Source organism: Ptychodera flava, chromosome 12 (assembly GCF_041260155.1).
Source record: "Ptychodera flava strain L36383 chromosome 12, AS_Pfla_20210202, whole genome shotgun sequence".
NCBI lineage: Eukaryota > Metazoa > Hemichordata > Enteropneusta > Ptychoderidae > Ptychodera > Ptychodera flava.
Genome location: NC_091939.1, coordinates 15,284,881 through 15,300,918, shown reverse-complemented (window position 1 = coordinate 15,300,918; position 16,038 = coordinate 15,284,881). Strand labels below are relative to the sequence as shown.

At 37.4% G+C, this 16,038-nt stretch overlaps 1 protein-coding gene across 4 annotated transcripts in view; it reads right to left on the bottom strand.

The window, feature by feature from the left end:
* LOC139145128 (interaptin-like) overlaps nt 1-16,038 on the bottom strand; it is a 42,206-nt gene that overhangs the window by 18,282 nt on the left and 7,886 nt on the right. For 2 of the 4 annotated variants that reach the window (XM_070716084.1, XM_070716085.1), the window contains exons 7-15: nt 15,708-15,758; nt 15,009-15,110; nt 12,054-12,243; nt 11,042-11,133; nt 10,220-10,372; nt 9,604-9,624; nt 2,734-2,846; nt 1,682-1,841; nt 561-763 (exon numbers count right to left, since the gene is read on the bottom strand). In XM_070716084.1, coding sequence (XP_070572185.1) covers nt 561-763; nt 1,682-1,841; nt 2,734-2,846; nt 9,604-9,624; nt 10,220-10,372; nt 11,042-11,133; nt 12,054-12,243; nt 15,009-15,110; nt 15,708-15,758 — 1,085 coding nt within the window. The remainder of the gene's footprint in view (nt 1-560; nt 764-1,681; nt 1,842-2,733; nt 2,847-9,603; nt 9,625-10,219; nt 10,373-11,041; nt 11,134-12,053; nt 12,244-15,008; nt 15,111-15,707; nt 15,759-16,038) is intronic. The other 2 variants (XM_070716086.1, XM_070716087.1) reach the window with 1 other exon arrangement.

Genomic DNA, 16,038 nt, shown 5'->3' with positions numbered 1-16,038 from the left:
TATACCACGAGATTTTGACCAGTTCACGACATATATGCACAAGCGATAGTGAGTGCATATATGAGATGAACTGGTCGAATTCGAGTGTATACCGTCGCTGGGTGTGATTTATTGCTATTATATCATAACCGTATATTGAACTTCTGGCGTGGAACGTCAAAAACAGATTTTAGCTCAAGCTGCGAGCTCGCGCGTGTGCCAGCCGTGGTATATCACCAATATACCACGGTTCTTTTCGCGTCTCGACCAATCAGATCAATGTATTTGCGCCATCACTATACTGGTATAATATAATTGAGAATACTGCACAATCAAAAATTTAATAACAATTCCAACATCTGAATTGAATCCTGTAACCCCTAACTTCCTTATAAAAGATCCCATCATCCATCAGTCAAAAACAATTTGAATGTACCAAAGTGTGATGATGTTAGGTTTAACCTTTTCACCATAATGGTTTGACCCAAACCCGTTACTATCAATGGTGAGTGTGGACCTGTCTATAGGTAATTAGGAGTGTACAGGTTGAAGGAGGAGAAGTACCTCTCAAGTAGCATTACCTTAGAGGAGTTCTTGGAAGACGTTGAGGAGACTTTGGAATTCTGAGAAATGGATGACGAGTGCCTGCTGACCAGAGTGCTGTCCACTTCATCTAGTCCCTCTGTCTCAGCTATCTGGTTCTCCACATTAGTCTTGTCACACAGAATGAACTGATTGGAGTTGAGTTGGGACGGGATCTCCATGTCCTGTACTATACGAATATCTAGGGGTGGTAATAACAAACTAGAGTTTAGATCACGACAATGACAATATACACACACATTTTAATAGCAGTGAAGAACCACGATCAACAATTAGAGAAGAAAAAATTTCGGAGAATGATGCGAAGTCCGCGAAAATGTGATACAAATATTTCTTGGACTGTAAACAAGACAAAATATTGCTAATTTTTTTCCTCTGAATTTCAACCAATACATTTGAAATATGACTGGCTCCAATCTTATACTATTCAAGATGACACTATGTTGGATTAAGACTCTGTTAAAAATGAGAAGGTTAAACGTCTTTGCTCTGTCTTTGCTTTTATTTTAAATCTATGAGAGAAACATTTTATTCGCAAATGTAGTTTTAATCATGGTCAAAAGTACCATGTTTTAATTTAAAAAGTAGCAGACTGCGTAGAATTGAGCATTATATGTATTCATTTGAGCAAATTTACAATCATAGACTCTGCTTTTAGTAGCTGAGATACAGTGAAGTTGTAAATACTCATCAGAAAATGTGATTGTGAAAATGTAATTTTCTATTTGACTATCTCAATATCAAACAATCTGTAGAACTGGAACATTTGACTACATTCATCTGTCCAAGATTGTCTAAGGAATGGTTTGCCTTAGGAACAGGCTTTATTCTTTGAGTGCCAAAGTCGATTTTTGTTGCCTTTATACAATATAATGCCAACAATTTCTTTTCGATGTAGACAATTTTCGTCTGATTTTCCCCAACAATTTGGTCAAAAAGTGTAGCCTATGAAAATTCATGTCCATTTAGTCCAAAACCATGGAAAAAATTACAGAAAATTTCATAACAATTGGTAAAATGTTGCCCTGATATTTTAGGGGGAAAAATTACAGTGCTCAAAGGGTTAATATGCCAAATCACGTTTTTCTTGTACACCTACCCCCATCGGAAGCTACTTCAAGGAGACAGAACAGAGAGGCGTCAACATTCTTCATGTCAAACTTCCTGAGAGATAACTGTAATACTTGATAACACGGAGTTGATGCCGACACTGTCAGTGTCTTTCCCTTAGCCTTGTGACCACTGATACGATCAACAACCTGGAGAACAACAAGCAAAGGCAGAGAAAAAAATGTAATTTCAATGTAGGCCAAGAATACATTGATTTTGAATAATAACATTATATATCAAACACAGGGAGATAATGTTTCTAATAGTATAGAAATACCGGGCGACGCGCTGACCATTAACGTTTATTTGTGGGCAAGGGCGAGAGGAAAGCCAAAATTAACGGGCGAGGCTTGCCGAGCCCGTTAATTTGGCTTTCCTCGAGCCCGCGCCCACAAATAAACGTTAATGGTCAGAGCGGAGTCTGTTATTTCCATTATATTATCAGCGAACCCAAGAAAACCATCAAAATTTCCGAAAATTTCAGGAGCGAACGACAACTGGGCCCCAGAAACTGAGCAATACGCGACGCACTGTCACGCGCGCTGTAAAAAATTGGCAAATCCGGAGATGTTTTCAGAAAAAAGTATCTCAACTTGACCTACAAGTGCTCCATTTTATTTTGTGATTGATTATGATTTACGTTTGAGCTGTAAAGTTACGATACTTTGAGTTGTTAATCTTATTATTCATATTCACGGGCATGTAAACAGACCATTACTGTGTATTTGTGGTCAGTCACGTGGTTCAGGTCGCCCAATCAAAATGCGACGGGCAGGGCATGGTAATATAATAACGAACAAAGGACAAGGCCAATAAGATATTACAAATGTTGTGAAATTTCTTCATTTATATACAGGTATTAATAAACTGATTTTCTGCACAAGAGATTTTGGTAACTTAGCTCACCATAACTGAAAGGTTATGATTGGCTGACAGAAAATCAAACATTAAAAAGGAGAATTTCACATCATATTCTATTTAATGTTTGTATAGGAAGGTTTACAACCTTTGCGACTTTGGATGGTAGAGGGCGCTGTTTACCTTGATTGCAGTGCCCTGCTTCTGCCTGAGTTCATATCTGTAGGAGGAGGAACTTGGCCAGTGTTTCTGGATCTGAAGGGGTTGCTCATTAGCTCTCAGTTCTCTTTCTGGAACTAAAACATATCAAATTCAAATGAGGGGAAAAAACAGCATGAAAAGTTACTTTTCTGTAAACTCACGCAGAAGGGGTGAGGTGAAAATCTGCACACCAATTCTTAATTTTTCAGACGTTTTTCCAGTGATTAAATTTCTCTGCTACAGGGTGTCTGGGAGCAAAGCCCGAATATGTCACAATTTTCTTGTTTGTTTTTTTTCTTTAAAATTTTAGTTCTTTTCATTGAGCAGATGTGTTTTTTAATGTCCACAACAAAACATAGTGAGAATCAAATGTTAAACAAAAATCTGAGTTAAAGAAGTAAATAACCAAAGTTTGCATTAAAATCTGTAAATTTGTGAGGAAAGAGAGATATTTTGCATGTGAGTTGAAAATAAATTTGCACACAAAACTAAATTTTGAGATGTAGATGAAAGCAAAACTAAGTTCTGAGAAAAAATAAAAGTGTGCGTAGAATATCAAACCATACGAGATGAAATTAATTACGGAAAATTTGCATTTACCAGAAACCAACTGATGTAATGTTCCAACAAATTGACTTTATGTATCATTTTGGCGCAGGGGAGCATGTGTGTGCGGAAAAATTAAATCCATTAACACTAAACATTATTGCCAGCATGGAATAGCAATTTATTGCACCCATTTGGTACGAAAACTTGTGTCTTCGCAGTCTGCACATTGCACATTACTATAACACACAGATCCCCCAACTTAATTTAAATACATTACAGGAAATGCTTCTACACCAGTATTTTAAATCTAAACTTTACGATTTCTACCTGTTAATGCCACCTGGTAAAAGCGATCTACATTGCTGTAATGATAACGCCTGCATTGAGTAATTATGATCTATGATGAAACTGTCAAATTACCATGGTAACCATTTAATTTTATGGATATGGGAACTTACTAAGATGGCATCATTGATGGGCAAATAGTTGAACAGTGTAAAATTCAATATAAAGGTAGGATGTGCCTCATGGATATTCAAACTTTCAATTATTTACTGTCCTTTTCTGATCTACTGTTTGAAGAGGCTCATTTTGAAGCTCAATGAGCAACAAAATCAAAAATGTATTTTTGCTCATGGAGTTCATGCAGGGATGGCAGCCACTTTGAATTTCAAGTGTAGTTAAATGTTCAGTATTTTGTTTTTCTAGCACCAAACTGTGCCGCAGCCCCCTATTGTTACAATGTAAGTTAACCCTTTGAGTGCCAAAGTCGATTTTTGTTGCATTGATACTATACAAAGCCAACAATTTCTTTCAGCTCTAGACCTTTTTTTTTCAGATTTTTCCAAAAATTTTGGTCAAAAAGTGCAGCCCATAAAAATTAATGTTGATTCGGTCCAAAATCATGGAAAAAATTACAGAAAAATTCGTAAAATTGATAAAATGTTGCCTGATATTTTTGGGGAAAAATTACAGTGCTCAAAGGGTTAAGTCTTTCAGTTTTGAAGCACATACTACCTTAGATAACAACACATACAACTTGTTGGGATAGGAATAATGGCACAGCAACTGGTAGTGTCAGCCTTCCACAGTGCAGCATATACTGTACCACACTGCTGTGGTGTATTATTAGCTGGGGCTAGATATATCAGACTGGATGATATCACTGCAATGAAACACTATTTGTTCAGAAATCTGAGTAAAATAGCATCATACTGAAGAAATCACACAAACTTCATCAAAACAATGGAGCAATAATAGGCAAATAAACTTGAACAGTGGCAGTCGTGTAGTATTGGACTAGAGCTGGAGATGCAATCCAGATTATGTTTCTTCAGGCACTGACTAGAATTATTCACGAAACCAGGGTCACTCTACCCCACTGTAAACATGGTGAAACCAAACAGATGACAATACCCTAAACTAACACTGACCATTCCTACAATTGCACTTTTGAGATTTGAAAAACATTGATGCAATCACAATTATAGAGCTGCAACTGACTGAAGTGCCTACCTAGACCTTCTGTTTCATAACAGAAATTTGAACCAAACCATGACTGCATACAGATTGCTGATGGACCAGACTGCCTACTACATGTACTTTTTGGTTTACACCCTAGACATAAGTACTGCAAATGAAGTGCAATATCTCTTTGATTTGATCTAAAAATGGCAAAAAAATTCACTATTTAGAAGGAAGCTGTTATGAACTAAAGTACCTTTTTTGTATCCAGTAACAGCTACCATGAATAAGACAATAGTGATGAGATTGATACAGCACAGTGATGAATTACAAGTACATCAGATGGACCAATCTAATTATTGAACTGAAATACACTAAAACAACTAGCAGAATGAAACAATAGAATAGGTTTTTGAGCGCCAAAGTCTATTTTTGTCACCTTTATAAAATATACCACAGTCAATTTTTTTCTGATTTTTGCCAAAATTTTGATAAAAAACTGAAGCCGATGAAATGTGATATCCGTTTGGTCCAAAATTATGAAAAAACTTACAGAAAAGTTCTCAAAAATTGGTGAAATATTGCATTAAAATTTTTGTGGGAAAAATTACAGCAGCCAAAGGGTTAATGCCATCATTATTTGCATCTTTTGACCTTATATTGTTGCAAACGAGAAGTTGATAATGTTGTTCGACTTATTGAAAGATGTCTATAGAACGGTCTACCATAGACAACTTCTATCACGTTTGCGTACACTGTATAGAAAAACCTTGGGTCAGAGGTTAATGGTGGGCTACCGTTGACCTGCGATCAGACCACACTGCTAACTGCTATCTAGGCCGCTGTAAGCATCCGCGTGTAAAAAAATAAACCATACGAAGTGAAAGTCGAGAGCGCAGTGTAGCAGTTTCGGGATTCCCTATTACCGATGCCGTTTGCTTAGTTACATTTTGACGGTCAGTTTTTCATGGAGATCTTGACGGCCAATCCTGCTCTTAGATACACCATTCTTTGCTGCTACAGAGCACATTTTTGTAATGGGCATTTCAAATGCCTACAAGCTGCAAGAAGCCTACGACTCAGACAAGGCCTATTTTTCATCTCGTTTGTACCTTCATATGTAGACTTGCCCAAAGCCTGTGGGCATAGAAATGTCAAAACAGAGTACAATGAAGGCATAAACTTCAGTAGACAGTCACGTTATTGTCGAGGTGATCGCGAAATTGAAGCATATACAACAGAGGGGTCTCTACTGTCTATGATTGAAGCTGCTTTGGCGACTGACACGTACATCATGTACATTGTTGGGTGAAAGCTTAGCTCTGCGTGGCAGGGTTGTGCCAAATCGCTGGCAGCACCTCGGTTGCGGCGTGCAGTTTCTCCACCAAAAACAACCCATTTTTAATCCCAAACTCGCACTGAGTTTCGTTTTCGAGCACACCCGCCTCGCCTGGGTACACGATTAGTACAGGTCTTTGTGTTCCCGGCGTTATACGGCGAGAAGGCCGTATGACGCCGGGAACACACAGACCTGTATGCAGGGCTAGGTTCACAATGTGCTCAGCTGCACTTCTAAACTTAGGGGAGAACCATTTGATTTCTGGGGGGGGGGGGGGTGGTATGGAGGAAGAGGGTATGGGAGCAAATTTTTTTTTCCTGTCAGAGTGACAGCAATTTTTTTCTCTACTGTCAGACCTGCATCAATTTTTTTTTCCAAGTGAGTAGCAGTGCAAATTTTTTTTATCGGTCATCAAGTTTGTAATGCATTGTATATAAGGGAGCCGTCATTATTTACGGCCTGAAACTCCGAAATTTCAAGTGACCCCCCGCCCTTCGCCAACCCATGATGAATTTGAGTAACCTCCCTCTCTAACTCTGAAATTTGACCGATCCCCCACTTAGAAAAGTTAAATACCAATACATGTAATTGTAAAAATTCACAAAATACAGCAACAGTAAAGACCTATCAAATCCTGAAGTACCCTGCTAGACTATCATCAGTTATCTCATGATGGTTCAAAAAAGGTGAACACATCAAAATGAAATTCAAAGTCACAATAAAATAAAGATATAAAAGATCACGCAGTATCTAATCATATAGTACATTGTTTAATTTGGATGGATATTATGACAGGGTTTTCACTAGGATATCTGACCGGGCAGAATTTGAAAGTACAGGGGAGAACATGAGAGAGGCTTAGGGGGAAGTGTCACAGGGGCTTTCTCCTATCTTGCATGGAAATGTTTAAGATATTGATGTGTGCAATGGTGCAGTCTGGTGCAATCTGTGAGTTTTTTTTAATTTGTTTAATAAGTGAAACTGTTAGAATACCCCATGGGGGAGAGCACGAGAGGGGGGGGGGTTTCCCCCTCTCGTATTGGAAATTTGAGAAATTGATGTGTTTAATGGTGCAATCTGAGAGGAGTTTCAGTTTATTTTGCACTCAGTAAAACTGTTTGAAAATGACATTGAACACTGATATTTTTTTACATTTTTTGCATGATCAGTTTTTGAGTCACAATATTCAACAACCAACAATGACAATACAATTTGTGAAAAACAGTTCTGTTTGCCAGAGACTGAAGATGAATGAATATACAGGAACGTAAAATCTGTGACCTTCTTGTGTCATTTCTCCAGCTGCCAGCTTCTAATGAAAAGCCTGAATATGGTATGTTTGCGATCCGGTGTTGTGGTCAGAAAAACAAGGCTCACACATTGTATTTCATTATATTTGTTCCTCAATTTTTCATTGTCTTGTGTTTTAAATTTTCACAATTTACAGAAGTCAAATAGTCACCTTTAGATAGTGCCTATGCCATTGAGATATTGCAACAGAAATCCTGAAATATGATTTCTTGGGTCAGAAAAGGGAAGGAAAACATTGAGTGTACTGAGGTGTAAAGTAGACCTATGTAGTGCATGTTTATATCATAAGTGCTGGGGAAAGAAACATAAGAATTCTATTGCTTGTGGTAAAAACATTTGCGCCGCCTATGGCGGCGCGCCGGCAAAGAATACATGAGAATAAGGTTTCCAAATTATGCTTATTTCTGGTGCATTGTGACAATTTTTTTTTCTCTTCTGTCTGTTATGACAATTTTTTTTTCTAAGGCCATGACAGGATCAATTTTTTTTCTTCTCTCTCACCTGGTGACAAATTTTTTTTCTCAAAATCCTCCATATCCCCCCCCAGAAATCAAATGGTTCTCCCCTTACGCAAAACCCACTTTTGGGGGTAGTGGGTCGGAGGCACGGCACGGAGGCCGTAAGCGACGTATAGGGTCTAGGCAACTGTCATTGTGATGTACTCACTTTTGGTTCGTAATGCGATTCAACTGATACAAATAATTACACGATGCACAGAGAATTACAACAGTCAAACAGATCTTGTGTATCAAGAGGTGACTCCAATCGCGAGCAGTATAGATCGACTGTACAGTACCCGCTTGGCGTGGTGTCACGATGTCACAAATGCTACACCGTGCACTGTTCAGTCCGAGTGCGATGTTTCCAAGTTCAACAAGTGATCATGTCGTGTTTGTAAAAAGATCCAACGTAATGGCAAGAAAATGCCCTAAAAATCTTAAAAGTTAACGAAGATTTGCTAATGATCAAATGCACAGAAAATGCACTACTCGGTACCTGTTTCACTTTCACCACAGCAATCTGACATCGTTTTAGTTTTACCATTGACCCAGTTCATGCAGTTGCGTTTATGGTTTTATTTGTTTCACAGTCCGTGTCATCGATACTAAAAATCAAACTCACAAGCAAATGCCCTGTTTATTTCACTATTTGACAGTAGTTTGTGAGACGTGCATTTGTTTATGCGCCGTGAGCTCATCGATATGCATTGTGCTGAAGTTACTGTGTAGGTGACGGGCCTTTCACGCTCCAGCTGTACTTTGATGGTTGACGTATGCGTAGTAATATTGGTCATGTGCAGGGGTTCAATCATGGCGGTTGGTTCAAATCGCGCGGACGCCCTTACCAACATTGAACCTTGCCGTAAAGAGCAAAAAGGTGGTTTTACATATCCTTGAAGCCGTCCATAGTCACAATTTAGGTCTCCTATTGATTTGACCGGGGATTTCAGTCATCGAAAAAATGAAAAAAAAAAATGAAAGATACAAATAATGTCCCTTTAATGCCATCATATCAATAGTTGCGGGATGAGTCAACCATTACTTCAATATGTATCCTTGGCTCTGCACAGGAATACCTGATAGAATTCATTCACTCTGCATGAATGGAAATGAACCAGAACACAGTACCAAGGTAGAGAATGACAATTGTGTCATGAACTACAGCAATATGAGAGCAGCACTGTCTTAATAATCTTTGGTTACAAACTACAAATGAAAATTCAAAAGTAACTGATAGATGTACACGTAAATGTACGTCTGCCAATGTACCAAGCAGCAGCGATTGAGTAAACCCTATCCCAAATAATTAATACTGTACTACACTGACTTTCGCTGCAACTAAAAGACTGCAGCCACGCAGTGAACTACAACACACTAGAGTGGAAACCCTTGCTGCAGTTGATCACTGATGTCACTGCGATAAAAACACCCAAGTAGTGAACTAAACAATGAGATGAAAAAAGCCAGTGCCAACCACACAGATGGATTTGGGATGATTTGAGCTTCCTTGTTATGTCAAAATGAATGGCGTGTAGTGTTGATGAAAACTGGTGAACTTCAAAGTGCTGCTCTGGAAGACACTGCAAATAATGGTGACGTGATGAACTGACCGCAATAGGAACACTGCACTAGAATTTAACAAAATGCTTGATATGGAAGCAAAGACAACTGGCCATAAAATTACTGTACCTTGATACATCAATGATAACGCTGTAAAAATAGATGAAGACCCAAAAAAAGGAAAAAAAATGTATTGAAATATTTAATAATACAACTGTTACATCGGTTTATCACTCATCTGTAAATGTAAATATGTTTGAAGTGAAACAACATACCAAGATAAATGAGGAGAAGGGGAGGGGGAAAGAGGGTTGGGACGGAAAGGGGAGACAGGGAAGTTTAACCTTTAGAATTCAGCTGAAAATCTTCAGTAGAATATTAATCATATAACTACATCAATGTACAAGATACTAGTACTCATATTTTAATTTCTTGAATAATATTTTCTCTGAGTATTTGTTGACAAGTTTTTATACAACACAATGCACAGATAACACACTCACGCAATCATATCCTCTATATCAATAACAATACTGTACACTTAGCATAACTAACCTTTTTAGCTATATACATGTATCACAATAGTAAAAACAAACTAGACTGTTGAGAACCACCTTACAGACAGGAAAGTTTCTAAAATAACCAGTCTTCAATTCTCAGGGCCTTTCACTGGAATGCAGTTTGTCATTCATGTTCACAGAGTGAAGTCATATCAGGATTTGCATTTCTCAATTTTTATCCTCACCTGGGTCATGAGGGTCTTCGTTGACCAATGGGAATTCGACTATGCTGTACAGTCTGTGGTCTTCTATCAGGTTCTGACTTTCCAAGTAACGATGGATCATCTCCTCCGTTGTGGTGGAATCGGTTGCATGGAAGGACTCGCACTGGAATTTTCCTGCGTATGAAGTTCATGTAATTTTACTTGTTAGGAATAGCAGCCCAGGATAGCATCTCCAACTTTAAGGTTCATCTGAGTGGCCATTCACCCTCTCATCCCCATCCCCTGCATATAGATTGACCTATCTTATTGAAAACCATGGGCTACACCAAGATCTGAAGGAAAATGGGTTAATGTTTCTATTGGCCAATAAAGATAACATATTAAACATACTGACATGCATTAGTTAATATTCCAACATAAATATATTTCAAAACACACGATAGTTAACAGGTCCTTCTTGGTGCTCCATGTACATCTATTATTCTAAAAACTCCTTTGTATTTGATAATCTGAACTCCTCGATCTATCATGATTTGAACTGTCTGACAACGGTTTACACTATCTACAATGGTCAGCCATATAATTTACTTTTTTTTACCAGATGGGTTGCTATTGGACAATATCTGTACCATATTGGTTTCTATTACCTGATTGGTTATTATTTGACCATATCTGTATCATATTGCTATATATTTTAGGATTGGTTAATATTTTACCATATCTGTACCACATTGTTATCTATTACCTGATTGGTTACTATTGGACCATATCTGTACCATATTGTTATATATTTTAGGATTGGTTAATATTTTACCATATCTGTACCACATTGTTATCTATTACCTGATTGGTTACTATTGGACCATATCTGTACCATATTGGCATCTTTGGCATCTTTCTTCTTTGGCGATATTGCTTCTTTTAATTTGGATAACCTAGATAAAATACAAAAATTATTCATCATTCAAAAAGGTCAGAAAAACAAACCAATGTGTGAAGGTGAAAATTACATTAACTGTTGCAAACTTACTTCCCATCTATGTACTCCCAAATGAAACATCTATATGTTGTTACTATAATAGGCTCCAGTGCTCAAGTATACAGGAATACATATATTTGACTTGATCAACATATCACATATCAAACTATAAACTGGCGATTAAAAATTGCTATACAGGACTCCAAATGTGTAAAAAAATTTTCAGTTTTCATCAAGGAACTTTGATTATCACATAGTTCATATACATTATTTATAATTCTTTTGTGCTCCTGATTTGCAAGCTTCATAAAAAGTTTTTGACAAATTACTTTATTTTGCATATTAATGAGCTATCTGTGAAATCATATGGACACTGACTAAAGTTCAAATGTTAGATTGCTGTATATTACAAAAAAAATACTGAAAAACAGCAAAATTTAAAGCCACTGTTTCTGTAGGCCCTAAAATATTATAGATCTGTTTCTCATCCCAGGTCGCTTACAAAAACAATATGGCAACGTTGTTGTTTTATTGTTTTTGCTCTCAAGATCCAAATGTCAGCATGACAACAACAGAATGGGACTGCTGGATTACAGCGCTGAGATGTGTTTAACTCAGAATTCAAATGAATGCTGGTACAAACAAAACTAAATGCACAAACGTGCATTCAAGATCAAAAGCGTGTATTTCAGTACGTGTTTGTACATATGGGTTTGTTTGTACCAGCATCACGTGATCTCTTGGGCACACCAAGTCTGCAGAACACCGCCGCATGTCCTTTTTCCGATGGTAGAACCATTGTGAAAATGGTCACTCTATGACAGTGTTCTGAATAGGAACAAATACCGTCTTTCAAATCACCAAATGTCAACTCACCCGCTGGAAGACTTCTTTTTACTGTCCCTTGTCTTGTGGCCGTCACTCTGTTCCACTGACCTGACACTTTCACTAGTACTGTTGTTGGACTGAGACGGCGGCGGTAACTGTACACTCTCATGAGAATTCAGTGCACTGACCGCTGCCATGTATTTCTGCCGTTCATAGCCTGTAGACTTCCTTGCTTCATCTTTGAAAGGAAAAAAGAAAACGTGAACATGACATTGGCAGTGTACAGTCGGATGAAAATTTTTCGAGACATAATTTAAGTACCTAGTGGGTTGTTCACTCTTAGGAGAGCTTTACATGAAATGAAAACTTTCCCAGAGAAAGCAATATTGTTTACTATTGGTATGGTATGTTGCTTGTTATTTACTGTTCTCATTTGCTGACAGTCTTCCCACTAAATCTGATCCATAACAAATGAAAGATCCTATTCAAATATCGCACATTGACCAGAACCGCCAACCGATTGGAAAGAGCTTTACAACCATCTCTTGTTATGGATTGCAGCATTCTATCAAAAACAAACAAAACCAGATTGGCTCCTTCAAAGTGCAAGAGATGAAAGCATTCTGTTACAGCAGTGGGTAACAGGTAGTAAGGAGTGTATCAGCTATCGAGAACTGCAGAGAACAAGCAGCAGTGGAAACAACGCCATCTCTAGATCTGATTTTCATCAAATTTGGTGAACTGTTGACAGACAATATCATATCATAAAGACAGACTATTACAAGTGCATTCATTTTAATAAAATAATTTCTCTGATTAGTCAGATCCATACTTTCTGAGAGTGTTCATGTATGCATATTAATGAAAATACCACTCTACTTGTAACAGTTGGTGATATGCCCTGGGTTGGAAGCATTAGTCCAGCATTTACTGTGCTCCAAAGCATGGCAGATTGCCACCATACCCTATAGCCACACCTGCTACATGTAAAATTTGTGGCATCAAACCATGGAGAGAATATTGTTCACAGATTAAATCATCTCGCTACTTGGAGCTTGTGACTTCACAACGGCACATCGAAAGGATTTCATATGCACGAGAATACATTCATATTGCCGTATGGGTGACTAATTTGCATCACAATGCTGAACTGTATAATTACGCATGGTGTGGCTGATATCGGGGGCTTACAGGTCATCGTTTTCAGAAAAGTATTTACGCATGACTGGCAGTGGTTGGCTGTCAAACATGAGGGTTGTTGATTTGATGTCAAACTGCTCAAAGAACACATAAGCATTTAAGCTGATGCTTTACTAGAGAATTGCCGTGCAAAGTTTGCATTTGGCAAAACATGCATGATACAGAAATGTGCTTTCAAGAGAACCTCTATTACTAGAGCCTGAGGGCAACGACAGGCACTCCGTGGTAAACTGCTTGTAACTCAAAATTAGGTCATTTTTATATCTGCTGATGGAAACACCCTTGTCACACAAAGACTTGTTTTGAGAGTAGGGTCACAATTCATGGCTGACTTGCTCTTGTTTATTTTTCATTTATTTCTAACAACCTGAGTGCAGCTCCGTTGGAAAGGGGTAGAGTTAATTGCCCAAAAGTTATCCACGAAACACATTGTATTGATCTAAAGGGTACACATGCATGAACCTAAAGTACAAAATACATGTATTATGGTGCTGAACTTTGAATTCTTGTTACAACATAAAAATGTCATCGATCTCAAATTTATAATTTATACACTCTCTTCAAAAGTCACAGCATTTGTTTGCTTACATATTTAACTCTACATGCTTAATGAATTTCAGTGAAATATTAAACAGTAAAATATTAAACTTGCGATAAAATGTGTCTTGGGAATATTTTTAAATATTTTCTAGTCATCTGCGTTTGACCATAGATAGTAGTTTCTCTACTGTCTATGGTTTGACACTAATGAAATTGAAGCCTTCAGTCTTGTTTGTGTATTTTGTGAATATCAAAAAATTAAACATTTTCCTTTAATGTTGACTAAGAGTATAGAGGTCACTTTGAATTTCAAATATCTGTGAATTTTGGGTAATTTTGTTCTTCTGATCCTAAACTCTCCATTGTTATGTAAAACTTATTTTTATTTTTGATAATCAAAGAAAATGGTTTCTAGTTTTATTAAGGAAAGCCTCCTCAACAATTCAAAATTTTCTGTTTGAAGGTGTGTATTACCTTAACTCTAATCCCTCAACACAGCATCACTTCTCCATTTTGCCGAGTTAGTAAAAAGCAGTATTGAGCAAAATCTATCTGTATTTTAACCTACTTGACAAAGGCATGTTACAGCAGGTTTGGTCAGTAAAAATCATATTTACAGCATCTAGGTATTCTGGGGCCTTAAAATATTCAAATTTTTGTTAAAATGCAAGTTTTTGTTTAAACCTGCCATGCATCACTTGTTTTAACCAACTTGACCTGATGGTGGCATGTGAACCTGGAAGCACAAGGGTTTAAACAACTATGCTCATAGTCACAAATGCTGGCAGATAAAATGGAATACTCCAATGATTGGGATGTTTGATGAAGTCAAATCAAATACCCTACTTACGTAACCTCTTTGTCTATGTCCAATACATGCAACTTACAATGGATATATGAAGCATTTATTCTTTGCTTTTGTATAAATATATTAGTCCTTAGATGATTTTCTTTACCAAGAATGTTCATGCATGCTAAGGATCTGTTGAGTCTGAAAAAAATTATTAGTGGGGGCATCTTCTTGTTTTTGGTGGTGGGGGTGGGGGGAGTGATGGTATTTGAAAAGCTGATATTTTCACAGCTGCTCAGCATTTCTTTCAGACCTTTTCAAACACTGAAGACATATGTGAATAACATGCATGAAGACATTTTGACGAGATACGCATGTGGCTATATCTTTTCTCAGTGGTGAAGTGTTTAGAATATGCCATACAACTGATGCAATCAGTGACAGAGAACAGCATTGTACCACTTTATACTTACTGAGAAGTTGATCTGCACTGGCCGCTGCTGACGGATTTAAGAGTTCATAGATTTTGGACAGCACCTCCTCTCTGTCATTTGCAGATTTGATGTTCATGTCCTCTGTGTGATAAAAGAAATGGCATCATTTCACATGAACACAATATTGAAAGTTTTCGTAAAATAATCTTGCCCTACTGTATTGTGGAACAGAACAGGTAAACTATAACAAAATCATTCAATATGGTTTTGCACCACCTCAATGCTTGACCGTATCAAAAAAATTGAGAGTGGCTGCCATTGAGAATTGTTAAAATATTTTAGTTCCAAAGAGTTTTGTACTGCTAACCCTCCTGTCATAGTCAAGGTAGCTTAGTTTCTCAACTGGTGTATGCTCCTTTGCAGATCTGCATTGTGAAAATTCAAACGGCTGAATAATTTTGAAATGTTACCTATTTCTACAGAAAGTCTTCTATTTCCTCGCAAAGCTTGCTTGAAACCCTTATCAAACCTAGAATACTATCATTACCCAGCCATTTTACCCAGTCCTACAACAGGCCCTAGAGCGAGACTCACTCTATGGTCCTACGGATTTACACTTTTACAACCCAAATGTAATAATAGAGCAGTTTACTGTCTTCTAGCTCAAGTGGTGATAAAGTCTTTGCTGAACTCTTTTTGATATTCCTTTATAAAAGACTACAATGACATCAAACTCACCGAACAATTGAAGATCAATCTCAGCAAGACCTTTCCCAGTTATGTGCTTTGCTGAAAGTAACAGAAAGTTGAGCAATAAAAGAATTTATCTGCTACATGAGGATAATGCATGTTGTACAGTGCATGCTCTGGACATGAGTTCAATTTTCATCCCTTTTATTACCTTAACCAATTTTGTGTGTATGTGTTTGGAAATATATTGAACCACATTGTTTAAAGAAACTGGCTCGGAAACCCTGAAAAAAGGCTAGTCCAGAATTGGGATGATTTAAAGTGGAACATTAATAACAAAATATAATTTTCGTTTTCTGTGTCAACTGTCCACTTCTAC